Source organism: Macaca mulatta, chromosome 5, assembly GCF_049350105.2.
Source record: "Macaca mulatta isolate MMU2019108-1 chromosome 5, T2T-MMU8v2.0, whole genome shotgun sequence".
Classification (NCBI taxonomy): domain Eukaryota; kingdom Metazoa; phylum Chordata; class Mammalia; order Primates; family Cercopithecidae; genus Macaca; species Macaca mulatta.
In genome coordinates, this window is record NC_133410.1 from 6,211,683 (window position 1) to 6,234,112 (window position 22,430).

Here is a 22,430-nt window from a genome sequence, read left to right on the forward strand (position 1 = left end):
GGTAACAATGGTTTAAAACAGCAACAAAAACTGCCCACAAAATACCTCCTTCTTTTTACTGTCTATAAAAACCAAAAGACTTTACGTGAAATTTGTAGAGAAGTCACCCAGAGCCCATTTATTCACTACTGATGACTCTGGTTCCCTCTGGCAGGCCTCACTTTCAGTAGCTCCTCTTAAGAATGAGACTGAGGTTAAGATTTTTTTCAAGAACCTGTATTTGGTTTCTCTTTTCTTTTTGTTTCTCTCTCTCTCTCTCTCTCTCTCTCTCTCTCTCTCTCTCTCTCTCTCTCATATGCATGTGAGAGAGACTGAGTGTTGCTCTGTTGCCAAGGCTGTAGCGCAGTGGCGCAATCATGGCTCACTGCAGCCTTGACTTCCTGGACTCAAGCGATCCTCCCACCTCAGCCTCCTGAGTAGCTACAGACTACAGGCACGTGCCACATGCCTGGCTAATTTTTTAATACTTTTTTAGAAACTGGGTTCTATGTTACCAAGGCTGGTTTCAAACTCCCAGTTTAAAGGGATCCTCCCACCTCGGCCTCCCAAAGTGTTGGGATTATAAGTGTGAATCACCACACCCAGCCCAATTTCTCACTATAAACTCAGCAGCAAAGTCAAGTAAAATGTGTAATGACCAACTTACAAGGTGGCACACACTGACTTATGGCAAAACTGTGTGCTTTACTGAAGTTAAAGTCTACTGATTTGTTATACATACAGACTAATAAGCAGTTAAATATCTTTCTTGCAGATAAAATACAATATTAAATTTGGAATGGTAAGAAGTATAATAGATACAATGTTTAAATATCTATTCATAATGTATGAGTTTTTCTAAATAGTAGAAATCAACATTCTAGAGCACTGCTATTTAAAGGCAGCAGGTCATCAAACTATGACCAATCCATCACAAGATCTGGAGTCTATGCCAAAACGTAATCAACAGTGAGAAAGTCTAACCATGAATGAAATAACTGCACTTAACAGGGTGCTCAGTGACACAGGCTGATTGACACTCCAAGGCAATCTTACCATCTGGTCACTGACAGGTTAAATGTTTGCAGAAACACATGAATAGCCCAGTTTTAAAGTATGAAAGTGCTTGTTTAAGAGGAATGTATACATACAGATACAATCAGTTTTCACAAAACACTTAAAATATGTAAATACCTGTTCCTGCAGGTCGTAGTCATAGCTGTCATGCAGCAGAAGACTGAGGACATATCGAGTGTAAATCATGGCATCAATGCCACATTTCTCGAGCTCTTGTCCCAGCCAGGTCTGCACTGGACCCAAAGCATGAAGCAGAGACATTTCAGAAACAGACACAGGGCCTGGATAAGAACTTGAGGAGCTTTCAGATGGCAAACCATCCACAACAACTGTACAGATAGGGTACATGAATTTAGGTTGCCGACATCCTTAAAATGTGAAGCATTTTCTGCAGTTGATATTCTGTTGGTATCTGGAGGGGATTTTCACTCCAGTAAAAAGGAGAGATGCTTGACATGTAGGATAAGCATTTATTTTTGCTGGTAGTCAGCCACCTAAAACAGACTTTCCCTCTTCAGGCATGACTAATGAATCAACATCCTGATAGCAACATACATGTAGATGTGATTTTCTACTTTAATTTCACATTGAGGCCAAATGGAAGTCTCTGGCAGAACCTACAAAAATGAGAGAGGAAAAAAAATATGCATTATATATAAATAATAAATTATTGACCTTTTGAGAATAAAAATCAAATGAATCAAATGTCCCTCTTTATTAAAATATTTTTGGTTTCTTAGAACACTGATTTCCCCGCCTACAATCTTTGACATTTTAAACTTCTAAAATGAATCCAGGCACTGTGGTACCTTCCTGTACACCAGCAAGTTGGAAGGCTGCAGCAGGAAGACTGCTCGAACCCAGGAGTTCCAGGCTGTCCTGCACCATGACTGTACCTATGAATAACCCCTGCGATCCAGCGTGGGGAACATATTGAGATCGTGTCTTTATAAATAAATTTTTAAAAAACTTAAAACAACATTGTGAACTTTTAAAAAGCTGAGTATCATTTAAAACAAATAAAAATTCAGAAGTTGATGCTCTCCTTCTGCTCAATTATACCAATTTTTTTTTTTTTTTTTTTTGCTATCTCAAGAGATTGGACTAGTAAAATTTTGTCTCTGTAACACTGAAAAACTTAACAAATAAATCAGTAGTTCATATCTAAGTATAACAGAAATCAGTAGATGAAGAGTAATTTCATTGAAACATGGGTAAAAAAAGTAGTTCTTTATGTTTTATACAGGTAATTAATTACTTTGTAAGGCTCGAAACTTTAGGACTGGTCATCTCTGATTTCATACAAATAAAGGTGGAGCACCAGTCTGTGTTACAGCCAGGCTATACTCTTATACCTATTGCAACTTTTCTTCTTATATACCTAGGTTGCATTTCTTAGCTTTTACGACAGATGACACACTTTTAGTTTAATAGCTTCCCCCCAAATTAACATACTTTCAATATGTGAAAGTAATCTAACAATGGCTTTATTAAATCATAATATTCTTTATATTAGAGTTCTGGCTAATTTACAAACCACTAGAAAATGAAAACTAATGTAATGAAAGGTAAACCTCCTAAACTCAACTTTTGCATGAATATTAACAGACAATAAGAGGGTTATCAAAAATTACTTTCAAAGTATTGTTAATAAATGTTAGTAAAAGCATCAAGTCAGAAACACAAATATTATTACCCAAAGATTTAAGACTGAGTTTCTTAAATTTATCGCTATATAGTAAATTTTACACACATTAAATATAAAGACAGCAGTTTTAAGTTCACCACAGGACTAAGTTACTACATTAATGTGTCACTAATATACGTTTTGCTACTTTTGAAATCCTCTCTACTATACTCTTATCTGAATTATGACAACTAGATAAATTAAAGCAAAGATTTTCTGTAACTTTCACGAGCTGAACTTTTCCAACTGACTTTCAAAACATTCCATAATTCATTTAACATTTGGATCTCAGGATGCCAGAGAGATTGTCAATTAAATAATACACTCAATTCTGGAGATGTGCAAGAAATATGAAGAAAATGACCCCTAGAACATTATAATAAAATTACCCAAACTTGTGATAAACAGAAAATTTTTAAAGCACTCAGAGAAAAAAGAAACATTAAATATAGCACACAAAAGATAAGTATGACATCAGTTTTCTTGTTGGAAACAATGCAAGTGAGCAGATAATGGAGCAAAAACTTTAAAGTACTATAAGAAAAAAAACTGTCAACCTAGAATTCTATACTCACTGAAAGTGTCTTTCAAAAAGATACTTGCACACGCATATTTATAGCAGCACAATTTGCTATTGCAAAAATATGGAACCAGCCCAAATGCCCATCAATCAATGAGGGGATAAAGAAATTGTAGTGTGTGTGTATATATGTACTCAGTCACAAAAAGGAATGAAATAATGGCATTTGCAGTGACCGTGATGAAACTAGAGACCATTATTCTAAGTGAAGTAATATAGTAATAGAAAACCAAACACTGTATGTTCTCACTCACAAGTGGGAGCCAAGCTATGAGGATACAAAGGCATGATACCAGTGGACTTTGGGAACTCGGGGGGAAAGGGAGAGACAGGTAAGCGATAAAAGACTACAAACTAGGTAGAGTGTATGCTGCTCAGGTGACAGGTGCACCAAAATCTCAGAAATCACCACTAAAGAACTTATTCATGTAACCAAACACCACCTGTTCCCCAAAAACCTATGGAAATAAAAAATAAAAATAAAAAGCAAAAAATTAAAAACTTTCAAAATGAAAGTGAAACAAAGACTTTTTCTAATATGCAAAAACTGAAGGAATTTATTGCCAGCAAATGCTATGATTTAAATATCACCTCCAAGCCTCATGTCGAAATTTAACTGCTATTGTGATAGTATTAAGAGGTAAGACCTTTAAGAGGTCATGAGGGTTCCAACCTCGTATCACAGGAGTGGGTTCCTGATAAAAGGATAAGTTCAGCCCCATTTCTCTCTGTATAAAGCACTCTCGCCTGCTCTTATCCTCCTCCTCATGTGATGCTTTCTGCCACGGCATGACCCTCACTACATGCCAGTGCCATGTTTTTGGACTTCCCGGCCTCCAGGAACTGTGAGTCAAATAAACTATTCTTTATAAATACCTAATCTATGTCATTCTGTTATAGCAACAGAAAACAGAGTAAGACAGAACAAAATGTGGATCCATTCAAGGGAACAAAGAGCACCAGAAATAACATTTGTCTTATTATTTAAATATCTTTAAAAGATAATTGTTTAAACAAAAATAATACAAAACATTGTAGAGCTTTTATTTAATAACATACATATAAGTAAAATGTAAGCCAACAGTAGCATAAAGGCCAGGAGTGGACAAATGTAAGAATACTATTACAAGGTTCTTGTATGAAATGGTATACCTACTATCACTTGAAGACAAATTCTGATAACTGTTAATAATAATGAATGTGAATAACCTAAACACATCAATTAAAAGGCAGAGATAGACAGAATTTTAAAACAGCAAGACCTAATTATATGCTGCTTATTTAAAAAACCCTCCACTTAATTCTTTCCACAGAATTCAAATTTATTTTCCTAAATGTCAATCTGGTAGATGTAGCCTAAACATGCCAGCTTTTCCCCAAACTTCTCTATCTGCTCTACCCAAGTAAGATACGGCTTCTTTTTTTTTTTTCCCTTTTTAACCTTTATTTTAGATTCAGGGGATACATGTGCAAGTTTGTTACCTGGGTATGTTGCATGATGCTGAGGTTTGGGGTATGAATTATTCCACTGCCCAAGTACTGGTACAAAAATAGATATGTAGACCAATGGAACAGAATAGAGAACCCAGAAATAAAGGTGTATACCTGTAGCCATCGAAAACTACCCAACAGTTTTTTCAACACCTACCGCCTCCCCCCATCATCACTATAGCAGTCTTCAGTGTCTACTGCTGTCACCTTTACATCCACGAGTAACTGATGTTTAACTCCCACTTCTAAGTGAGAACATGCAGTATTCGATTTTCTGTTCCTACGTTAATTCACTTAGGATATTATCCTCCAGCTGCATCCACGTTGCTGCAAAGGACAGATTTCATTCTTTTATTTTAATGGCTGTATAGTATTCCATGGTGTATACGTACCACATTTTATTTATGCAATCCACTGTTGATGGGCACCTAGGTTGATTCCGTATCTTTGTTAGTGTGAATAGTGCCGTGATGAACATATGAGTATATGTGTCTTTTTGGAAGAATAATTTCTTTTCTGAGATGTACCCAGTAATGGGATTGCTGGGTCAAATGGTAGTTCTGTTTCAAGTTCTTTGAGAAATCTCCAAACTGTTTTCCACAGTGGCAGAACTAATTTACATTCCCACCAACAGTACATAAGTGTTCCCTTTTCTCTGCAGCCTCATTAGCATCTGTTTTTTAACTTCTAATAACAGCCATTCTGACTGACGTGAGATGGTAACTCATTGTGGTTTTGATTTGCATCTCTCTGATAATCAGCGACGTGGAACTTTTTTTATACGTTTGTTGGCTGCTTGCTTGTATGTCTTCTTTTGAAAACTGTCTGTTCATGTCTTTTGCCCACTTTTTATGGGGTTGTTTTTTTTTCTTGTTTAATTGTTTAAGTTTCCAATAGATTCTGGATATTGGACCTGTGTCAGATGCAGTTTGCAAATATTTTCTCCTATTCTGTAGGTGGTCTGTATACGAAATGGTGTATCTATTAATATGGTACACTGTTTACTCTGTTGATAATTTCTTTTGCTGTACATAAGCTCTTTAGCTTAATTAGATCTCATTTGTCAATGTTTGTTTTTGTTGCAATTGCTTTTGAGGACGTAGTTACAAATTCCTTCCTAAGGCCAGAATGGTGTTTCCAAGTTTTTTCCCTAGGGTTTTTATAGTTTGAGGTCTTACATTTAAATATCTATAATCCATCTTGGGTCAATTTTTATATATGTTGAAAGGTAGGGGTCCATTTTCATTCCTCTGCATATGGCTAGTAATTTATTCCAGGACCATTTATTCAACAGGGAGTCCTTTTCCTATTGCTTATTTTTGTCAACTTTGTTGAAGATTCGATGGCTACAGGTGTACACCTTTATTTCTGGGTTCTCTATTCTGTTCCATTGGTCTACCTATCTATTTTTGTACCAGTACCATGCTGTTTTGGTTATTGTAGCCTTATGGTATAGTTTGAAGTCAGGTAACATGAAACCACTGGTTTTGTTCTTCTTGCTTAGGATTGCTTTGCTTATTCGGGCTGTGTTTTGGTTCCATATTAATTTTGGAATAGTTTTTTTTTTTCCAATTCTGTGAAAAATGACATTAGTAGTTTGATGGGAACAGTGTTTAACATGTAGACTGCTTTGGGCTGTATGGCCATTGTAACAATATCAATTCTTCCAGTCCATGAACATGAAATATTTTTCCATTAGTTTGTGTTATCTATGATTTTATCATTCTTCTTACAGAGATCTTTCACCTCCTTCGTTAGATGTATTCCTAGGTAGTGTGTGTGTGTGTGTGCACGTGCGCGTGTGTTTATTGTAAATGGAAGTGTTCTCTGTTGAAGGAACCACTGAGCTACTGTCAGTACAGGGAGTGTATTCTTTTTTTTCTTTGAGACGGAGTCTTGCTCTGTCACCCAGGCTGGTGTGCACTGGTGCAATTTTGGCTCACTGCAACCTCTGCCTCCTGGGTTCCAGCAATTCTCTGACTCAGCCTCCCAAGTAGCTGGGATTACAGGCGCCCGCCACCATGCCCAGCTAATTTTTGTATTTTTAGTAGAGACGGGGTTTCACCATCGTGGCCAGGCTGGTCTTAAACTCCTGACCTCGTGATCCACCTGCCTTGGCCTCCTAAAGTGCTGGGATTACAGGCGTGAGCCACTGTGCCCAGCCTGGGAATGTATTCCTGATTTGGTTCTTGGTCTGAATGTTATAGGTGTATAAAATCCACTTTAAATATAAAGACACAAATAGGTTAAAAGTAAAAGGATAGAAAAAATACTACACTAACATTAATGAAAAGAAAGCTAGGGTGTCTACATCACTTTCTGACAAAAGTAAATTTCAGTGCAAAAAATACTAACAGAGATAAAGAAGGTCAACTCATAATGATAAAGGGATGGATATATCAAAAGGATGTACCACTCCTTTGTATTATACATCTAATAGCATATTTGCAAAATATATGAAACAAAAATTGATAGAACTGCAAAGATAAACAAGTCCACAATTACACTAGATTTCAAAACCTCTTTGTCAGTCACTGCAAGAAGAAATACACAAAAAAATCCATAAGGATATAGAGAGAACAACATTATCAACCAACTTGACCTAAGATAAACTATCTTTGGCCACAGAAAAGGTGCAATAAGCTTAAAAGAATTCAATCATACATGCATGTTCTCTGACCACACGGAATTATAATTAGTAACATAAAGATGTCTGGAAAAGCTTCACAAATATGTGAGAACTAAAAACATATTTCTAAACAATAGGGGAGGCCAGGCATGGTGACTCACGTCTGTAATCCCAGCACTTTGGGAGGCCAAGGCGGGTGGATCACAAGGTCAGAAGGTCAAGACCATCCTGGCTAACACGGTGAAACCCTGGCTCTACTAAAAATACAAAAAATTAGCAGGGCGTGGTGGCGGAAGCCTGTAGTCCCGGCTACTCGGGAGACTGAGGTGAGATAATCGCTTGAACCTGGGAGGCGGAGGCTGCAGTGGGCCAAGATCACACCACTGCACTCCAGCCTGGGCAACAGAGCGAGACTCCATCTCAAAAAAAAAAAAAAGGCAGTGGGGGGGGAAGAAGAAATTTGAGAAATTAGTAAGTACTGTATTTTGAACTGAATGTAAATGAAAACACAACCTATCAATATTTTTAGGATGCCACAAAAGCAGTACTGAGAAAGAAATGTAGAACACTGTCTATATTAGAAAAGGTCTTAAATCAATGATCTCAGTTTTCACCTTAAGAAGCTAGTAAAAGAAGACCAAACGAAGCCTAAACTAAGCAGAAAAAAGAAAAAAGATCAGAGCAGAAACCAATGAAATAGAAAGCAGAAAAACAATAAAACCAAAAACAGGTTCTTTAACCTCTAGCCAGACTGATCAGGAAAGAGAGACGACATAGATTACCAACATCAGGAATGAGAGAGGTGAGATCACTACAGATTCTATAGGTATAAAAATGAGAATAAGAGATACTAGAAAAACTTTATACCAATAAATTCAATAACTTAAATGAAATGGAAAAATTCCTTGAAAGATACAAACTACTAAAGCTTACTCAAGAAGAAACAGAATGAATAGTCCTGTATCTATAAAGGGAACTGAATTTATAGTTTAAAACTCACAAAGAAATCGCTAAGCCCATATAGCTTCAAAGGTGAATTCTACCAAATATTTAAGAAAAGCATAATTCCAATTCTACACAAACTCTCCCAATACTTCTCAAATCATGTTATGAAGACAGCATTAAGCTGATACCAAAAGCCAATAAAGATATTACAAGAAACAGGCTGGGCGCGGTGGCTCATGCCTGTAATCCCAGCACTTTGGGAGGCCAAGGCGGGCAGATCACAGGTCAGGAGATCGAGACCAGCCTGGCTAACACGGTGAAACCCCATCTCTACTAAAAATACAAAAAATTATCAGGGTGTGGTGGTGGCGCCTGTAGTCCCAGCTACTCAGGAGGCTGAGGCAGGAGAATGGCGTGAACCCGGGAGGCGGAGCTTGCAGTGAACCGAGATCACGCCACTGCACTCCAGCCTGGGCGACACAGCGAGACTCCATCTCAAAAAAATAAAAAATAATAATAATAAAAAAACCAGATCAAAGTACTTAAACTATTATATAAGTGTAAATACTTTTCCAAGAAGCAGACCAAACATAATGCCACACTTCACACAAGTAATTTAATAATGAAGGCTTTTTTGGAGCAGTGAGCACTTGTTTTGAAGAAGTTCACAAATCTTCCCAAAATCTCAGCCCTCATGTAATAATATTCCAGGTAACATGGCACCATCTTTTTATACTCTATATGACATATATTACTAAAAATAATTCAAATTACAACTCCCATTGGTGTTTGTAATTATTTATAAGCTATAAGTGACATATTATCTATAGTTCAGTTTCTTTAATGTTCAAGTACAGCAGACATATGGCCAAGTTAATTAAATATTAAGATATTTCCCTTTTTTGTAATACACTATAAATAATTTTAGGTGTGATTACAACATATGAAAATGATTTCAAAAAGCACACTCTCTTTTGAACACGGCTGCATAAATACTATTTGCGGACTGTTCTCTCAATTTACTTTTGTTACAGCACAACTGATCAAAAACAGCACCAGACAGTAAACAGTTACAAACTGGGCTTCTCTGGGCAAAATGTAAAATGTGGATGTTGTGGAGAAAAATGTGGGCAGTTCCACTCAACCGATATATTCACTTGCTGAAGTGGTCTTTATTAGTACCACAGCACTTCTTTCTTTCTTATGTTTATCATACATGCCTTTTATTAGCAAAGTTTTAAAGTATTTTTAAAATATAAAAATAGAAACACACACTCATACATAATTTCAGCACCTAATATTCACTGTTAGTATTTTGGTGTGTTTATTATTAGTGTTTTTTCCTTTGCGTAGAACTTTAAATTTATTATTTCTATATATTAAATAATAACATACATAGACTTTCGTATTCTGCCTTTTTCACCTGGCATTACGTCATCCCCATGGTGTTCTAAGACCCTTACTGCACTGACCAATATAGTAGCCACTAGTCACATGTGGCTATTTTAAACTAAAAGTCAGTTCCTCAGTCACACTAGCTACAGTTCAAGCGCTCAACAGCCACATGTAGCTAGTGTGCAAATATAGGACATTTCCATAATCACAGAAGTTCTACTAAACGACACGGGTTTTGACTCTCTCCTCTCTAGCAAATGACTATGTTGAGCTTAACAAACACTCATTAGCTCTTTCAACAGAGCTATGCCCCCTTGAACGTTCCCGTAGATTGTCCAAGACACCACCTGGAAGAAAGGCTACTAATCACAGCTACTCTGAAGTAACACAATGAGCTCAGAAAGAATTGTTTGAGAGAACTGGAAAACATCTACTTTATGTTTGATAGGTATCAAATTTCAAAAGGTCAAATTTCTTACATTTCAATGTAATCATGGAAGGTTCAATGACAAAGTCAGACTGTATGGAATAACAAGAACAACTAAAGCTTATTGACAAAACAGAGAGAACTGAGAATAATTAGGATAAGTGGTCAAGAACAAACTGAGGGAAAAGGTTAAAAATAGGGTAGATTATGCAACAAAAACAATTCCCAAATTACAGTAGCCTAACACAAAGGTTTATATCTTAAAAAAAAAAAAAGAAAGAAAAGTTAGGCCAGGCACAGTGGCTCACACCTATAATCCCAGCACTTTGGGTGGCCGAGGCAGGGAGATTGCTTGAGCTCAGGAGTTCAAGACCAGCCTGGGCAACACGGTGAGACCCCATCTCTACCAAAAAAAATACAAATATCAGCCAGGCATGGTGGCTCACGCCTGGAGTCGCAGCTACTCGGGAGGCTGAGGTGGGAGGATCACTGGAGCTCAGGAGGCAGAGGGTGTAGTGAGCCGAGATAGTGCCAAAGCACTCCAGCCTAGGTGACAGAGTGAGACCCTGTTTCAGAAAGAAAAAAGAAAAACTTACAGGGTACGTGGGCAATTTTGTTACATGCATAGATTGCACAGTAAGTCAGGGTTTACGCAGTATCTGGCTATGTCTGGCTTGTGCCTTATCACTTAAGATAATGACCTCCAGTTCCATCAACGTTGCTGCAAAAGACATGATTTCACTCTTTTTTTTATGTCTGAATAGCATTCTATAGTGTGTACAGACCACATTTTCTTTACCCATTTATTCACCGATGGACACTTAGGTTGATTCTACATCTTTGCTATTGTGAATAGTGCTGCAATAAACATATGAGTACAGGTATCTTTCTGATGTGTTCTTTTCCTTTGAGTATCTACTTTGGGTAGATACCCAACAGTGGGAATGCTGAATCGAATGCTCATTCTATTTTTAGTTCTTTGAGAAATCTCCATACTCTTTTCCATAGAAGCTATACTAATTTACATTCCCACCAAAAATGCTTAAGAGTTTCCTTTTCTCTGTATCCGTGCAAATATCTGGTTTTTGGGGGTTTTTTTTTTGTTGTTGTTTTTTGTTTTTGTCTTTTTAATACTAGCCATTCTGACTGGGGTAACATGACAACTCATTCTGGTTTTGGTCTGCATTTCTCTGATGACTGGTGATGCCGAGCTTTTCTTCATATACATGTAAGGCCATGCGTATGTCTTCTTTTTTTAAAAAAAAAGTCTATTCATGTCTTTGCCCACTTTTTAATGGGATCTTTTTGTTTTTGCCATTGAAGTGTCTGAATTCCTTGTATATTCTGGATATTAGTTCCCTATCAGATAGTTTGCAAACATTTTCTCTCATTCTACAGGCTGTCTCTTCAATCTGCTAACGATTTCTTTTGCTCTGCTGAAGCTTTTTAGTTTCATTAAGTCCCATTTGCCTATTTCTGCTTTAGTTGTCTGTGTTTTTGAGGTCTTAGTCACAGATTCTTTGCCTATATTAATGTCCAGAAGAGTTTTCCCTAGGTTTTCTTCTAGTATTTTTATAGTTTCAGGTCTTACGTTTAGGTCTTTAATCCATCTTGAGTTGATTTTTTGTATATGGTGAGAGACTGGGGTCCAGTTTCGCTCTTACGCATAGGGCAATCCAATTTTTCCAGCACCATTTCTTTAAGAGGGTGTCTTTCTCTGATGTATGTTGTTGTTAGCGTTGTCAAAGATCAGTTGGCTATAAACATGTGGCTTAATTTCTGGATTCTCTATTCTGTTCCATTGTCCATACATCTATTTTTACACCAGTACCATGCTGTTTTGGTTACTATACCCTTGTAATATAATTTGAAGTCAGGTAACGTGATACCCCCAGCTTTGTTCATTTGGTCAGGATTGCTTTGGCTATTAGGGCTCTTTTTTGATTTCGTATGAATTTTAGGACTTTTTTTTTCTAATTCTGTAAAACATGACATTGGTATTTTGATAGGGGTTACAGTGAATCTGTAGATTGCTTTGGAGAGTATGGTCACTTTAATGATATTAATTCTTCCAATTCATGAGCATGGGATGTTTTTCCATTTATTTGTCATCTACAATTTCTTTTATCGGTGTTTTGTAGTCTTCCTTGTAGAGATCTTTCACCTCCATGGTTAAATGTATTCCTAGGTACCTTGTTTTTTTATAGCTATTGTAAATGGAACTGCCTTCTTGATTTCTTTCTCAGCTAGATCGTTATTGGTATATAGAAACATTACTGATTTTTGTATGCCGATTTTCTATCCTGCAACTTTACTGAATTGCTTTATTAAATCTAGGAGGTTTTTTGGTGGAGTCTCTAGGTTCTTCTAGATATAAGAGCATATCAATGGCAAATAGGGATATAATTTGACCTCCTCTTTTCCGATTTGGATGCCTTTTATATCTTTCTCTTGCTTAATTTCTCTTGCTAGGACTTCCACAAAGGTTTATACCCTTCTCATACTATGTGTTCATCACATAGTATGAGAAATGCTCAGGGCAATCACTCATTATAATCTTCTGGGACACAGGGTGACAAAATGGCCATCATCTTGAACCCTGCTAGTCCAGGGGGCCAGAGAAAATAAGATCTGGACCAAAGCTGGCACTGGTACTTCGAAAGCTTCCTCTTGGAAGTGAGCTACTCACATTTTATGAGTCAAAGCAAGTCCCTTAGCCTCACTTCACTTCAATAGGGCAGGTATCACTAGCCCTAATGACCACTTCAAGGGGTAGAATATGGGGCTGTTAATAGGAAACAACTCTGAAATCTAACATTATTGAAACTAACACTCTGGTAAACATAGACAAACTATCAGGGACAAAAGTAACAGGATCATAAAAGTTTCAGAAAGCACAGACATGGCTGAAACACTAACACCCAACTGGCAATGGAATCATTCCCGCCCTGCCTTTCTGAAGAAGCCCTTTTAATTATTTAAGGGTATACCACGGTCTTCCTCCCAACACTTACAGAGTGCTGGCTGTCCTCATGGCTTTCTGCCTTGTGATGATGCCCTTTTATACTATTCTCTAACTGCCTCCTGGGAATGGGTTCCTTATCAAATAAGGCTTAAAGTTCTTCAGGTCAAACTGTGACATACTCCACATGTACTATGTAGTAGAATGCTTAGGCCTTGGCAGGTGATCAAAACTGTGCTGAACTAACTACTTTCCAAATCTCAATGGAGAATAAATTCTGAAAAAGAGAAGTTTGATAAATAAAACGATATTCGTAATACTAGGAGGTGGGAGGAAAAAACCCAACTCTGATCACATTCTGAGTCCACAGGCAGGGACTAACTAACATAGGAATTTTAACTCATTCTCAAACAATTCCATGTACTAGAGGTTTCTTGTGTACAAGGCACTGTGCATGGTGTCAGTGATATGGAGACAATCACAACCCTCTCGGGATTTTCCTTTAGGTATTTACCATCCTGTATTAGCAGGCTTTCACATTAGGTAAAGCAACTTGTACTCTTCCCACTGAAGCCCTCTACCATCCCCTTTGATCTAGTACGGTACTTCTGCAAGGCATGCTTCAACTCTGTTTTTAACTGGTCCTTTCTCACTACAAAGTTCGTACTCACATTGTTGATGTGCTCGGTACCCAAGACTCAGCATTACCTGCAACTGTCTTTTCGTAATTATTCAATTTGGGTGTTTATAGGACTTTCACACAAGGAAAAGCCTTGAGGGAGAAGGCATAAACAATATATAACATAAAGTAAAAGAAAGACTATAGAAAAGAGAATAAAGAGAAACAGACATTTGAAATATTAAGACTCTGGCTTTTGGACTCTATTACTTTTCACCAAAATCCTAAATAATATTTGCCTGCAGTGCGAACATACAATTAAGTAGTTATACATTTATAAATAATTCTTGCCTGTTATTTTCTTTTTTCTCTTTTTTGAGACATAGTCTCACTCTGTTGCCCAGGCTAGAGTGCAGTAGCATGATGTCAGCTCACTGAAACCTCCGCCTCCCAGGTTCAAGCGACTCTCCTGCCTTAGCCTCCTGAGTAGCTGCGACTACAGGTGCACGTCACCACACCTAGCTAATTTTTGTATTTTTGGTAGAGATGGGATTTCACCATGTTGGCCTGTCTGGTCTCCTGACCTCAAGTGATCCACTCGCGTTGGCCTCCCAAAGTGCTGGGATTACAGGCATGAGTCACTGTGCCTGGCCTTGTCTGTTATTTTCTGATCTCAGCACATGAATTTGGAACCCAAGATAATGCTTATTCTCTTTAGTAGGTAGCATGGCTCCAAAGCCAATCTACAGCCAGAAAAGAAAATCCATAAAGAATCTACAACGCAAACTGGAATTCAAGCATTGAAAACAGGAACCAAGGGCTATAAACTAAATTATGTAAACTGGTTTACCCTAGGTTTCTGAAAAGCTATGTAGAAATGGACAATCAGACCTACAGTTTTCTTCCCCATTCTAGAAGTGTGTCAAGTCCCAGGAAATGAATAAGGTTTTTAAAAAAGTAATGTAATCAACAAAACTAGTGTGAGACTTGAGTTCTTTCTATGAAAAGAGGAAAAACTGCATAAAGATTGAGAAATTCCATCCTTACTAGTCATCAGAAATAAACACATAAGTAATATTCTCCAGTGACAATTAAAATGAATTATTAATATTTTCATAAACAGGATTGTTCTTACAAAGATTACCACTCGATAGCAAGAGAACTAGGAAATGCTTTCATAAATTGCAAGCCTGTAACACATCTGGTTGATCTTTATGTTTAAAAGGAAGAAAAGCTGAACACTGTGGTGTATGCCTATAATCCTAGCTACTGGAGAGGCTGAGGCAGGAACATCCCTTGAGCCCAGGTGTACAGGCCAACCTGGGCAACATAGCAGGACCCTGTCTTAAATAAATACATATATAAAAAGGAAAAACCAATTTTATGATGATAAAGTGTAGGTGAAAGCAATCAGTTCTACATAGGTCACAGGTACTAAACAGAATTCTATTAAAACAAAACAATTAAGAGTGTAATTTGACTAGTGTGTAATGAGACTAAATCAAAGGGAAAAGCTTTCTATGCAACCTGGATAAACTTTCCTCTACTGACCATGCTACTGTCAAATGCTGACAGACCTGAAAGTTTTGATCAGCCTGTACGTTCTTATTGTTCTAATTCTTTCTTGTTTTTCTTTTTGAGACGGAGTCCCGCTCTGTCACCCAGGCTGGAGTAGTGTCGTGATTTCGGCTCACTGCAAGCTCCGCCTCCCGGGTTCACGCCATTCTCCTGCCTCAGCCTCCTGAGTAGCTGGGGCTACAGGCGCCCGCCACCACACCCGGCTAATTTTTTGTATTTTTAATAGAGACAGGGTTTCACCGTGTTAGCCAGGATGGTCTCAATCCACTGACCTCGTGATCCACCCGCCTCAGCCTCCCAAAGTGCTGGGATTATAGGTGTGAGCCACCGCGCCCAGCCTCTTATTGCTTTAATTCTTACTGTTTGAACTTATTGTTTAATTGTACTATGGAGATGAACTGCTTATGCAAAGTTACATTGTTTTATGTCTAATTTTTACTTGATTCCAGTTATTTGATGATTCTTATTCATCTGTTAATATTTCTGGTTTGAAAAGCTGGACTGCTATATTAAATTTTTTTTTTTACAGGTTATCAAATTATAATAACCAATGTAGACATTTAGTTCATTTAGACAAATTAGATGTCAAAATTCTTTACCAGGGCTACAAAATGGCAGTTTTTATGCCTTCAAAAGGTTATGGAGATTTACAAAAATGCCTTTTTTACCCAGCAGGGGTAAACCTCACATCAGACACTTTACAGGACAAAGGATAAAACACTTGGGCCCAAGGGGAAGGGGAAAATGTATATACTTACAACTGAAGCAAATCCTCCTCCTTCCTTGCAAAAGATAACAAAATAGCTACCAAACAAAATGCAAAAACAAGATAAAACAACATTATTATGAAATTCTAAAAGCTTTTAGATAAATTGTTGGAAAAGGGATGAAACAACTAAATTTTAGAAATTTAAAAATTTCAATTAGGAGAAACTGAAACATCTACACATTAAGAAATGCAAAATTTCAAAAACCCTAAGCTTACTTGGAAAAAAACTAAAATAAATAATTTTTACACTTTTTGAAAATGCAAAAAGCTCCAGCATGATGAAACCCACTTTGTCAACGTTGAAACATTTCATCATATAAAATACTAGATCATAGTGTATCAAAATAATTTTACAACATGATACTGTTGGTCCTCAAAATGTCTGGGCATATAAATTCTATAGCTTTCAACTACTAAACTCAAAACCACAAATATCTTCTGAATTTCAATGAGTGGGGGAAAGGTAGCATGAAATTCTGTAACTCACTGGTAAGACAGTGAGTTAACTTTTTAAAATTACTATAAAAGCCATAGCCAACTAATACAAATTATAGTTCTCCAAAATGGACTTAGGTAAGAAGCAATACTTCAATAATGTGTTTATATCTGTCAATAATCTAATTCTATATGAAAAGTTTATATGGATTATCTGATTCATATTCTAATAGTTAAAAATTTTAAAGAGTCCAAATAAAATTTTGTTTATGCAAAAAGATATACACTAGGGAACTCAGAATAGGATCAAAGTAGTACATATGTTCATTTCTCATCCATTAATTGTATGCTTCCAACATTAAATCAAGTCTTTAGATATGGTTCTGAAGATAACTATAGTAATTCTTCTGGACCTTAGGAAGATATTTAAATAAACAGTGCCATCATTTAAAGGATAACTTGCTACAGTTTCCCCAAAGTATATTCTGGGTGATACAAAAATATATTCCTGGACGGGTGCAGTGGCTCAAGCCTGTAATCCCAGCACTTTGGGAGGCCGAGGCGGGTGGATCACTAGGTCAGGAGATCGAGACCATCCTGGCTAACACAATGAAACCCCATCTCTACTAAAAATACAAAAAAATTAGCCGGGCGTGGTGGTGGGCACCTGTAGTCCCAGCTACTCGGGAGGCTGAGGCAGGAGAATGGCGTGAACCCGGGAGGCGGAGCTTGCAGTGAGCGGAGATTGCGCCACTGCATTCCAGCCTGGGGTACAGAGCAAGACTCCGTCTCAAAAAAAAAAAAAAAAAAAAAATACATATATATATACACACACACACACATACACACACACACACATTCCTTTGCTATAAACTTCTTCATTTTGCATAAATTAGGGAAATACCAAAGCTGAAACAAGAACAGGTTTATTTCAGGACATCTTGAAACCTTTAATAGGCTAATATGCACTCGGAACCTCCAAGAAGGAAACAAAGTAGTGGAGAACATTCATTCATTCATTCATTCACCCCTTTTGCTTCCTTGGAACACAGTTTGGGAAACAGGAGACATTCTAATCAGAAAGAATTTTCCCCAAGGCCCAAGTTATTAATATAAGCAAGGTATAGATCACCTGACCTGAGGTCTTTAAATCCTGAATTCCCAGGATTAAAAAGTTAAACTGAAGATGTAATTTACGAATAAGATCATTAATTATATCCCTCTCCTTTTCTTTCCTTTAAATAACTTGCATAAATTGTACTATTCTATACAGTAAATCAATTAGTATTCCCTTTTAATGTATCAGAAACTTCCACATTTTTCCATTTCCCACATACACTTAGTGACTTACTGGTTGTCTTCATTCTCAATGCATTCTCTGGAATGGTTACAAGGGCAGAGTCCACCGCGCCCTACCTATATCAGTGCACACTACCTACACAACAGTGAAGCAGGCATTTTAGTATCAAAAACGTATTTACCATCATTAAAATGATCTTAGGTTTCTTTATACTTTACAAAGCAATCACAGTTTTTAATGGACTAAAAGACAGCTGTCTGACAATGGGATGTTAATGGCAGAGCTTCCACTAGGTAATGAACCCAACTGGTCAGTGGCTCTAAACTGAGGGTGGCAGAGTATGGCACACTAGGGTTCATGGACCAGAGCAAGAGGGAGCACTCCAGGGGCTGGTGGAGGGAGGCCCGCTAGAGCAGGAATACCTGTATTTAACAAACATTTGCTAAGTATTAGGCACAGCTACTAAAAGTGTTAGAAATGCTACCAAATTTAATTGTACTTTGAGGCATCCTTGAATCTGGGAAACACATTGAGAATTCCTGCTAGCTGTGATGTTGATCTTACACAACTCTCCCTAAATTAATAAAATAGATATAATTCTCAAAACCTCAAATACAAATACTTTAAAGACAGGTTAACATGTAACATTCTCAAAAACACATTTTAAATACTCAGCAAAGTACCATACTTAACAAAGGTGATACATCTTGGATTGGAATTTTATGTTAATTAAAACCTTTCCCCTCAAAAATGACTATCTGTAGAGCCCTACAAGGATACCTCCTTAAAATTTCAGATATGTTCAAGTCCAAATACTATGTTACAAGTAAATGTAAAGGAAGAAAATAGGTAGGAAAAATACACACTGTATGGCTCAGAAAAGCAAAAACAAACATGGAAGAAAAATAGCTAACAATCCAAACATTAAACATAAAAATCCACTTCCAAATGACTCATGTCAAATATTAAATTGGTTATTCCTTTTTTATAAATTCTGGTCAAGTTCTCTAACATGAAATACTTGATTCTGAGGTTAGTAAAAAGCATTATCTGTAAGTGAATATGAAATTAGACAACTCTAGAAAGAAAGAAATTATTATATTTGAAATTTTAATCAGGGTAATCTTATGCAAATGAATCTTTCAAGTATTTTCTAACTACCAGTAACTACATAACTATTGGAATCTTCCAACTATTACCTAACTACCAGTAACTATATAACTTGAGAGCCGTGTTGCAGGCCCTTGAACATTCATGTTTCAATGTTTGACATTCATGTTTGATAACGTCAAAGATTTGTGTAATGTATAAAGTCACCCCCTACAAATCTTTCTCTTACCTTGTCTTCTCAGTCTATATTTCCAAGTACTCATGGCATATTTCCATTTGAACTTAAGGGATCTGGGCTTCAATTTATATGAGAAAGTCCACATATATATATATATATATGCACTCATTTTTATTTTTTTCAAGAGATAAGGTATTCTTCTGTTATCCAGGCTGGGCGTGCAGTGGTACAATCATAGCTTACTACAGCCTAGAACTCCTGGGTTTAAGTGATCCTCCCACCTCACCCACCACAGTAGCTGGGACTACAGGCGTGCACCCACCAAACCTGGCTAAATTTTTTTTTTTTTTTTTTTTGGTCGAGATGGAGTATGTTGCTCAAGTATGCCCAGTATGTTGCCTAGGCTGGTCTTGAACTCTTGACCTCAAGTGATCCTTCCATCTCAGCCACCTAAAGTGCTGGGATTATAAGCATGAGCCACTGTTCCCAGCTATACGCACTCATATTTGACTATTACTCTTCTTTCCACCTTCTGTCATTCTTTCCTTCCTTGAGAGAACTTCATACCAATTAATTTCATTCTTCTGTGCTCCTTACATCATCAACATACCACACCTTGCTCTACACCTGAATCACCACTCTGTATTCTATGTTATAGCAAAATCCCCTTTCTGTTTTTATGTCCTTGGGGAAGAGGTAAAGATGAAGCATTCTGGTTGGAGTCAGCTTCCACCAGAAGAAAAGGCTAATTGTGCACTGTAACTCTGTTCATACATAAGACACACACACACAGTTATTTAGTAAGTAGGGAGGTGGGGTGGGGGAGTCAAGAAGAGTCACAGAGAAAGAGGAAGAGACTTACCCCATATTTCTCCAGAAGGTCAACCAATGAGTCAAATGAAATCAATCAAAAAAATTTCTAAGAAAAATATTGTCCAACTGTGGCACGCTGTGATGTACAACCCAGACCCTCAACTGAAGGACCCAGACTGCTCCGTCAGCCCCTTCAAGTACTGCTGTGGCTACAGAGAACTGCCTCACCCGACATCTTGCCCTCTTCCAGGCAAGTCACCCTGACTGACAGGGAGAGTGTACAGGCCTGGCTATCCAGCCCAACCCAGGACAGCTCCAAAGGGCTATTCTAACGGGGTTGGCCAAGGCCATGCTATAATTGGGCATGCAAGGTAGCTCAACTTCTCCATTCCCTGAGTCTGGACCCTACAGACAAGCCCTAATCAACATTCTGCATGCTAAACTGTCTGCATCTGCTTCCCAAAGTTCCCGCCTTCCCAGAGAACCCAACTTGTGACACTCATGAAGGAACTAACAGCCCTCTCAGGATCAAGGGCCCCTTTACTGCATATAAACAGCAGAAACCACCAGCATTTAGCGGGTATTTACTATGTGCAATACACAGCGAGGGACACAAACTTAATCTGGAAGGTGATAACTTCCAAAGCTAAAAGAATGTGATTTCAGCACATGCACAAAACGACCATCCTCGAAGGCCCTGTATTTTTCTTTATACTGCAAATAAACCAGAATCCACATTTCTACTTTATGAAAACCCTATGTTCTACATTTAAAAACATGGATATGCTAATTAAAGTCCTAAGCACTGTAAGTCACTTAATAGCACCTTTCTCTTTTTTTTCCCTTTTGTCCTGTCACCCAGTCTGGAGTACAGTAGAGTGATCATAGCTCACTGCAGCTTGGAACTCCTGGGCTCAAGCAATCCTCCCACCTCAGCCTCCAGAGTAGCTACGACAACAAGTGTGTGGCCATCAAGTCCAGCTTTTTTCTTTGGTAGAGACAGGGTTGCACTACGTTGCTCAGGCTGGTCACGAACTCCTAGGCTCAAGCAATCCTCCTACCTCAGCCTCCCAAAGGGCCAGAATTACAAGCATGAGCCACCACGCCTGGCCTAGTAGCATCTTTTCAGTCTCTTACAACCACTATCCACTTATTCTTTGAACAAAGGTGAATTGAACAAAAGTGAACTGAATCTCTAGAACTGCACTGTCCAATGAATATGGTAGCCACTAGTGACTATTTACATTTAAAATAATTAAAATTAAATAAAATTGAAAATTCAGTTCTTTAATGGCACAAGCCACATTTCAAGTGTTAATGACCCCATGTAGCCAGTGCATACTGAAGAGAAAAGACAGTGAACATTTCCATTATCAAACAAAGTTCTACTGGACACAACAGGTCTAACACATCAAGATTTGGAGAAATGGTGACAATTCCACATCCTGGTTCAATACCCAGCTGCTGAACTTAATGTTCTACAAACTAAGAAAATTACAAATTATCCTATGACCAAATTATCAAGAACTCTGTCTATATTTATATTTGTATTCCCACTACACTCCATGTTAATAAGCTGTTGGAAAAGCACTGCTGAACTGAACAAACCCTTAAGAACCTGCCTGCCCTTCCTAACGGGGCTCTTGGTATCACCCCCCTCACATAACCTTTCACAGTGATGAGCCCAGGAGCCATCTTCTTCTTCTGTGTGACCCAAAACTATATAAAATGTTACCAAATGACATTTCTGCCATTCTGCTTACTTCATTTACAGAATTCAAACAAATATAATGAGCAAGGTCTTTTCCTCCAAATTTTCTCTTTTTTTTTTTTTGAGATGGAGTCTCCCTCTGTCGCCCAGGCTGGAGTGCAGTGGTGCTATCTTGGCTCACTGCAACCTCCGCCTCCCGGGTTCAAGCAATTCTCCTGCCTCAGCCTCCTGAGTAGCTGGGATTACAGGTGTGCGCCACCACGCCCAGCTAATTTTGTATTTTTAGTAGAGATGGGGTTTCTCCATGTTGGTCAGGCTGGTCTTGAACTCCTGACCTCAGGTGATCCGCCCACCTTGGCCTCCCAAAGTGCTGGGATTACAGGCATGAACCACCACACCCGGCCCCAAATTTTCAAATATAATAAAATCAGAACACATCAAGAAAATAGATGGCTGGGCGCGGTGGCTCAAGCCTGTAATCCCAGCACTTTGGGAGGCCGAGACAGGCGGATCACGAGGTCAGGAGATCGAGACCATCCTGGCTAACACCATGAAACCCCGTCTCTACTAAAAATACAAAAAACTAGCCGGGCGAGGTGGCGGGCGCCTGTAGTCCCAGCTACTCCGGAGGCTGAGGCAGGAGAATGGCCTAAACCCGGGAGGCGGAGCTTGCAGTGAGCTGAGATCCGGCCACTGCACTCCAGCCCGGGCTACAGAGCAAGACTCCGTCTCAAAAAAAAAAAAA

General features: G+C 38.1%; 1 protein-coding gene across 12 annotated transcripts in view; it reads right to left on the reverse strand.

Moving 5' to 3' along the window:
- KIAA0232 overlaps positions 1-22,430 on the reverse strand; it is a 97,446-nt gene that overhangs the window by 57,931 nt on the left and 17,085 nt on the right. For 11 of the 12 annotated variants that reach the window (XM_078001840.1, XM_078001837.1, XM_028848097.2 and 8 more), the window contains exon 2: positions 1,174-1,673. Coding sequence is in view for 11 of the 12 variants with exons in the window: in XM_078001837.1 (XP_077857963.1) it covers positions 1,174-1,404 (231 nt within the window). In the remaining variant the exon portion in view is untranslated. 12 annotated transcript variants of the gene reach the window in all.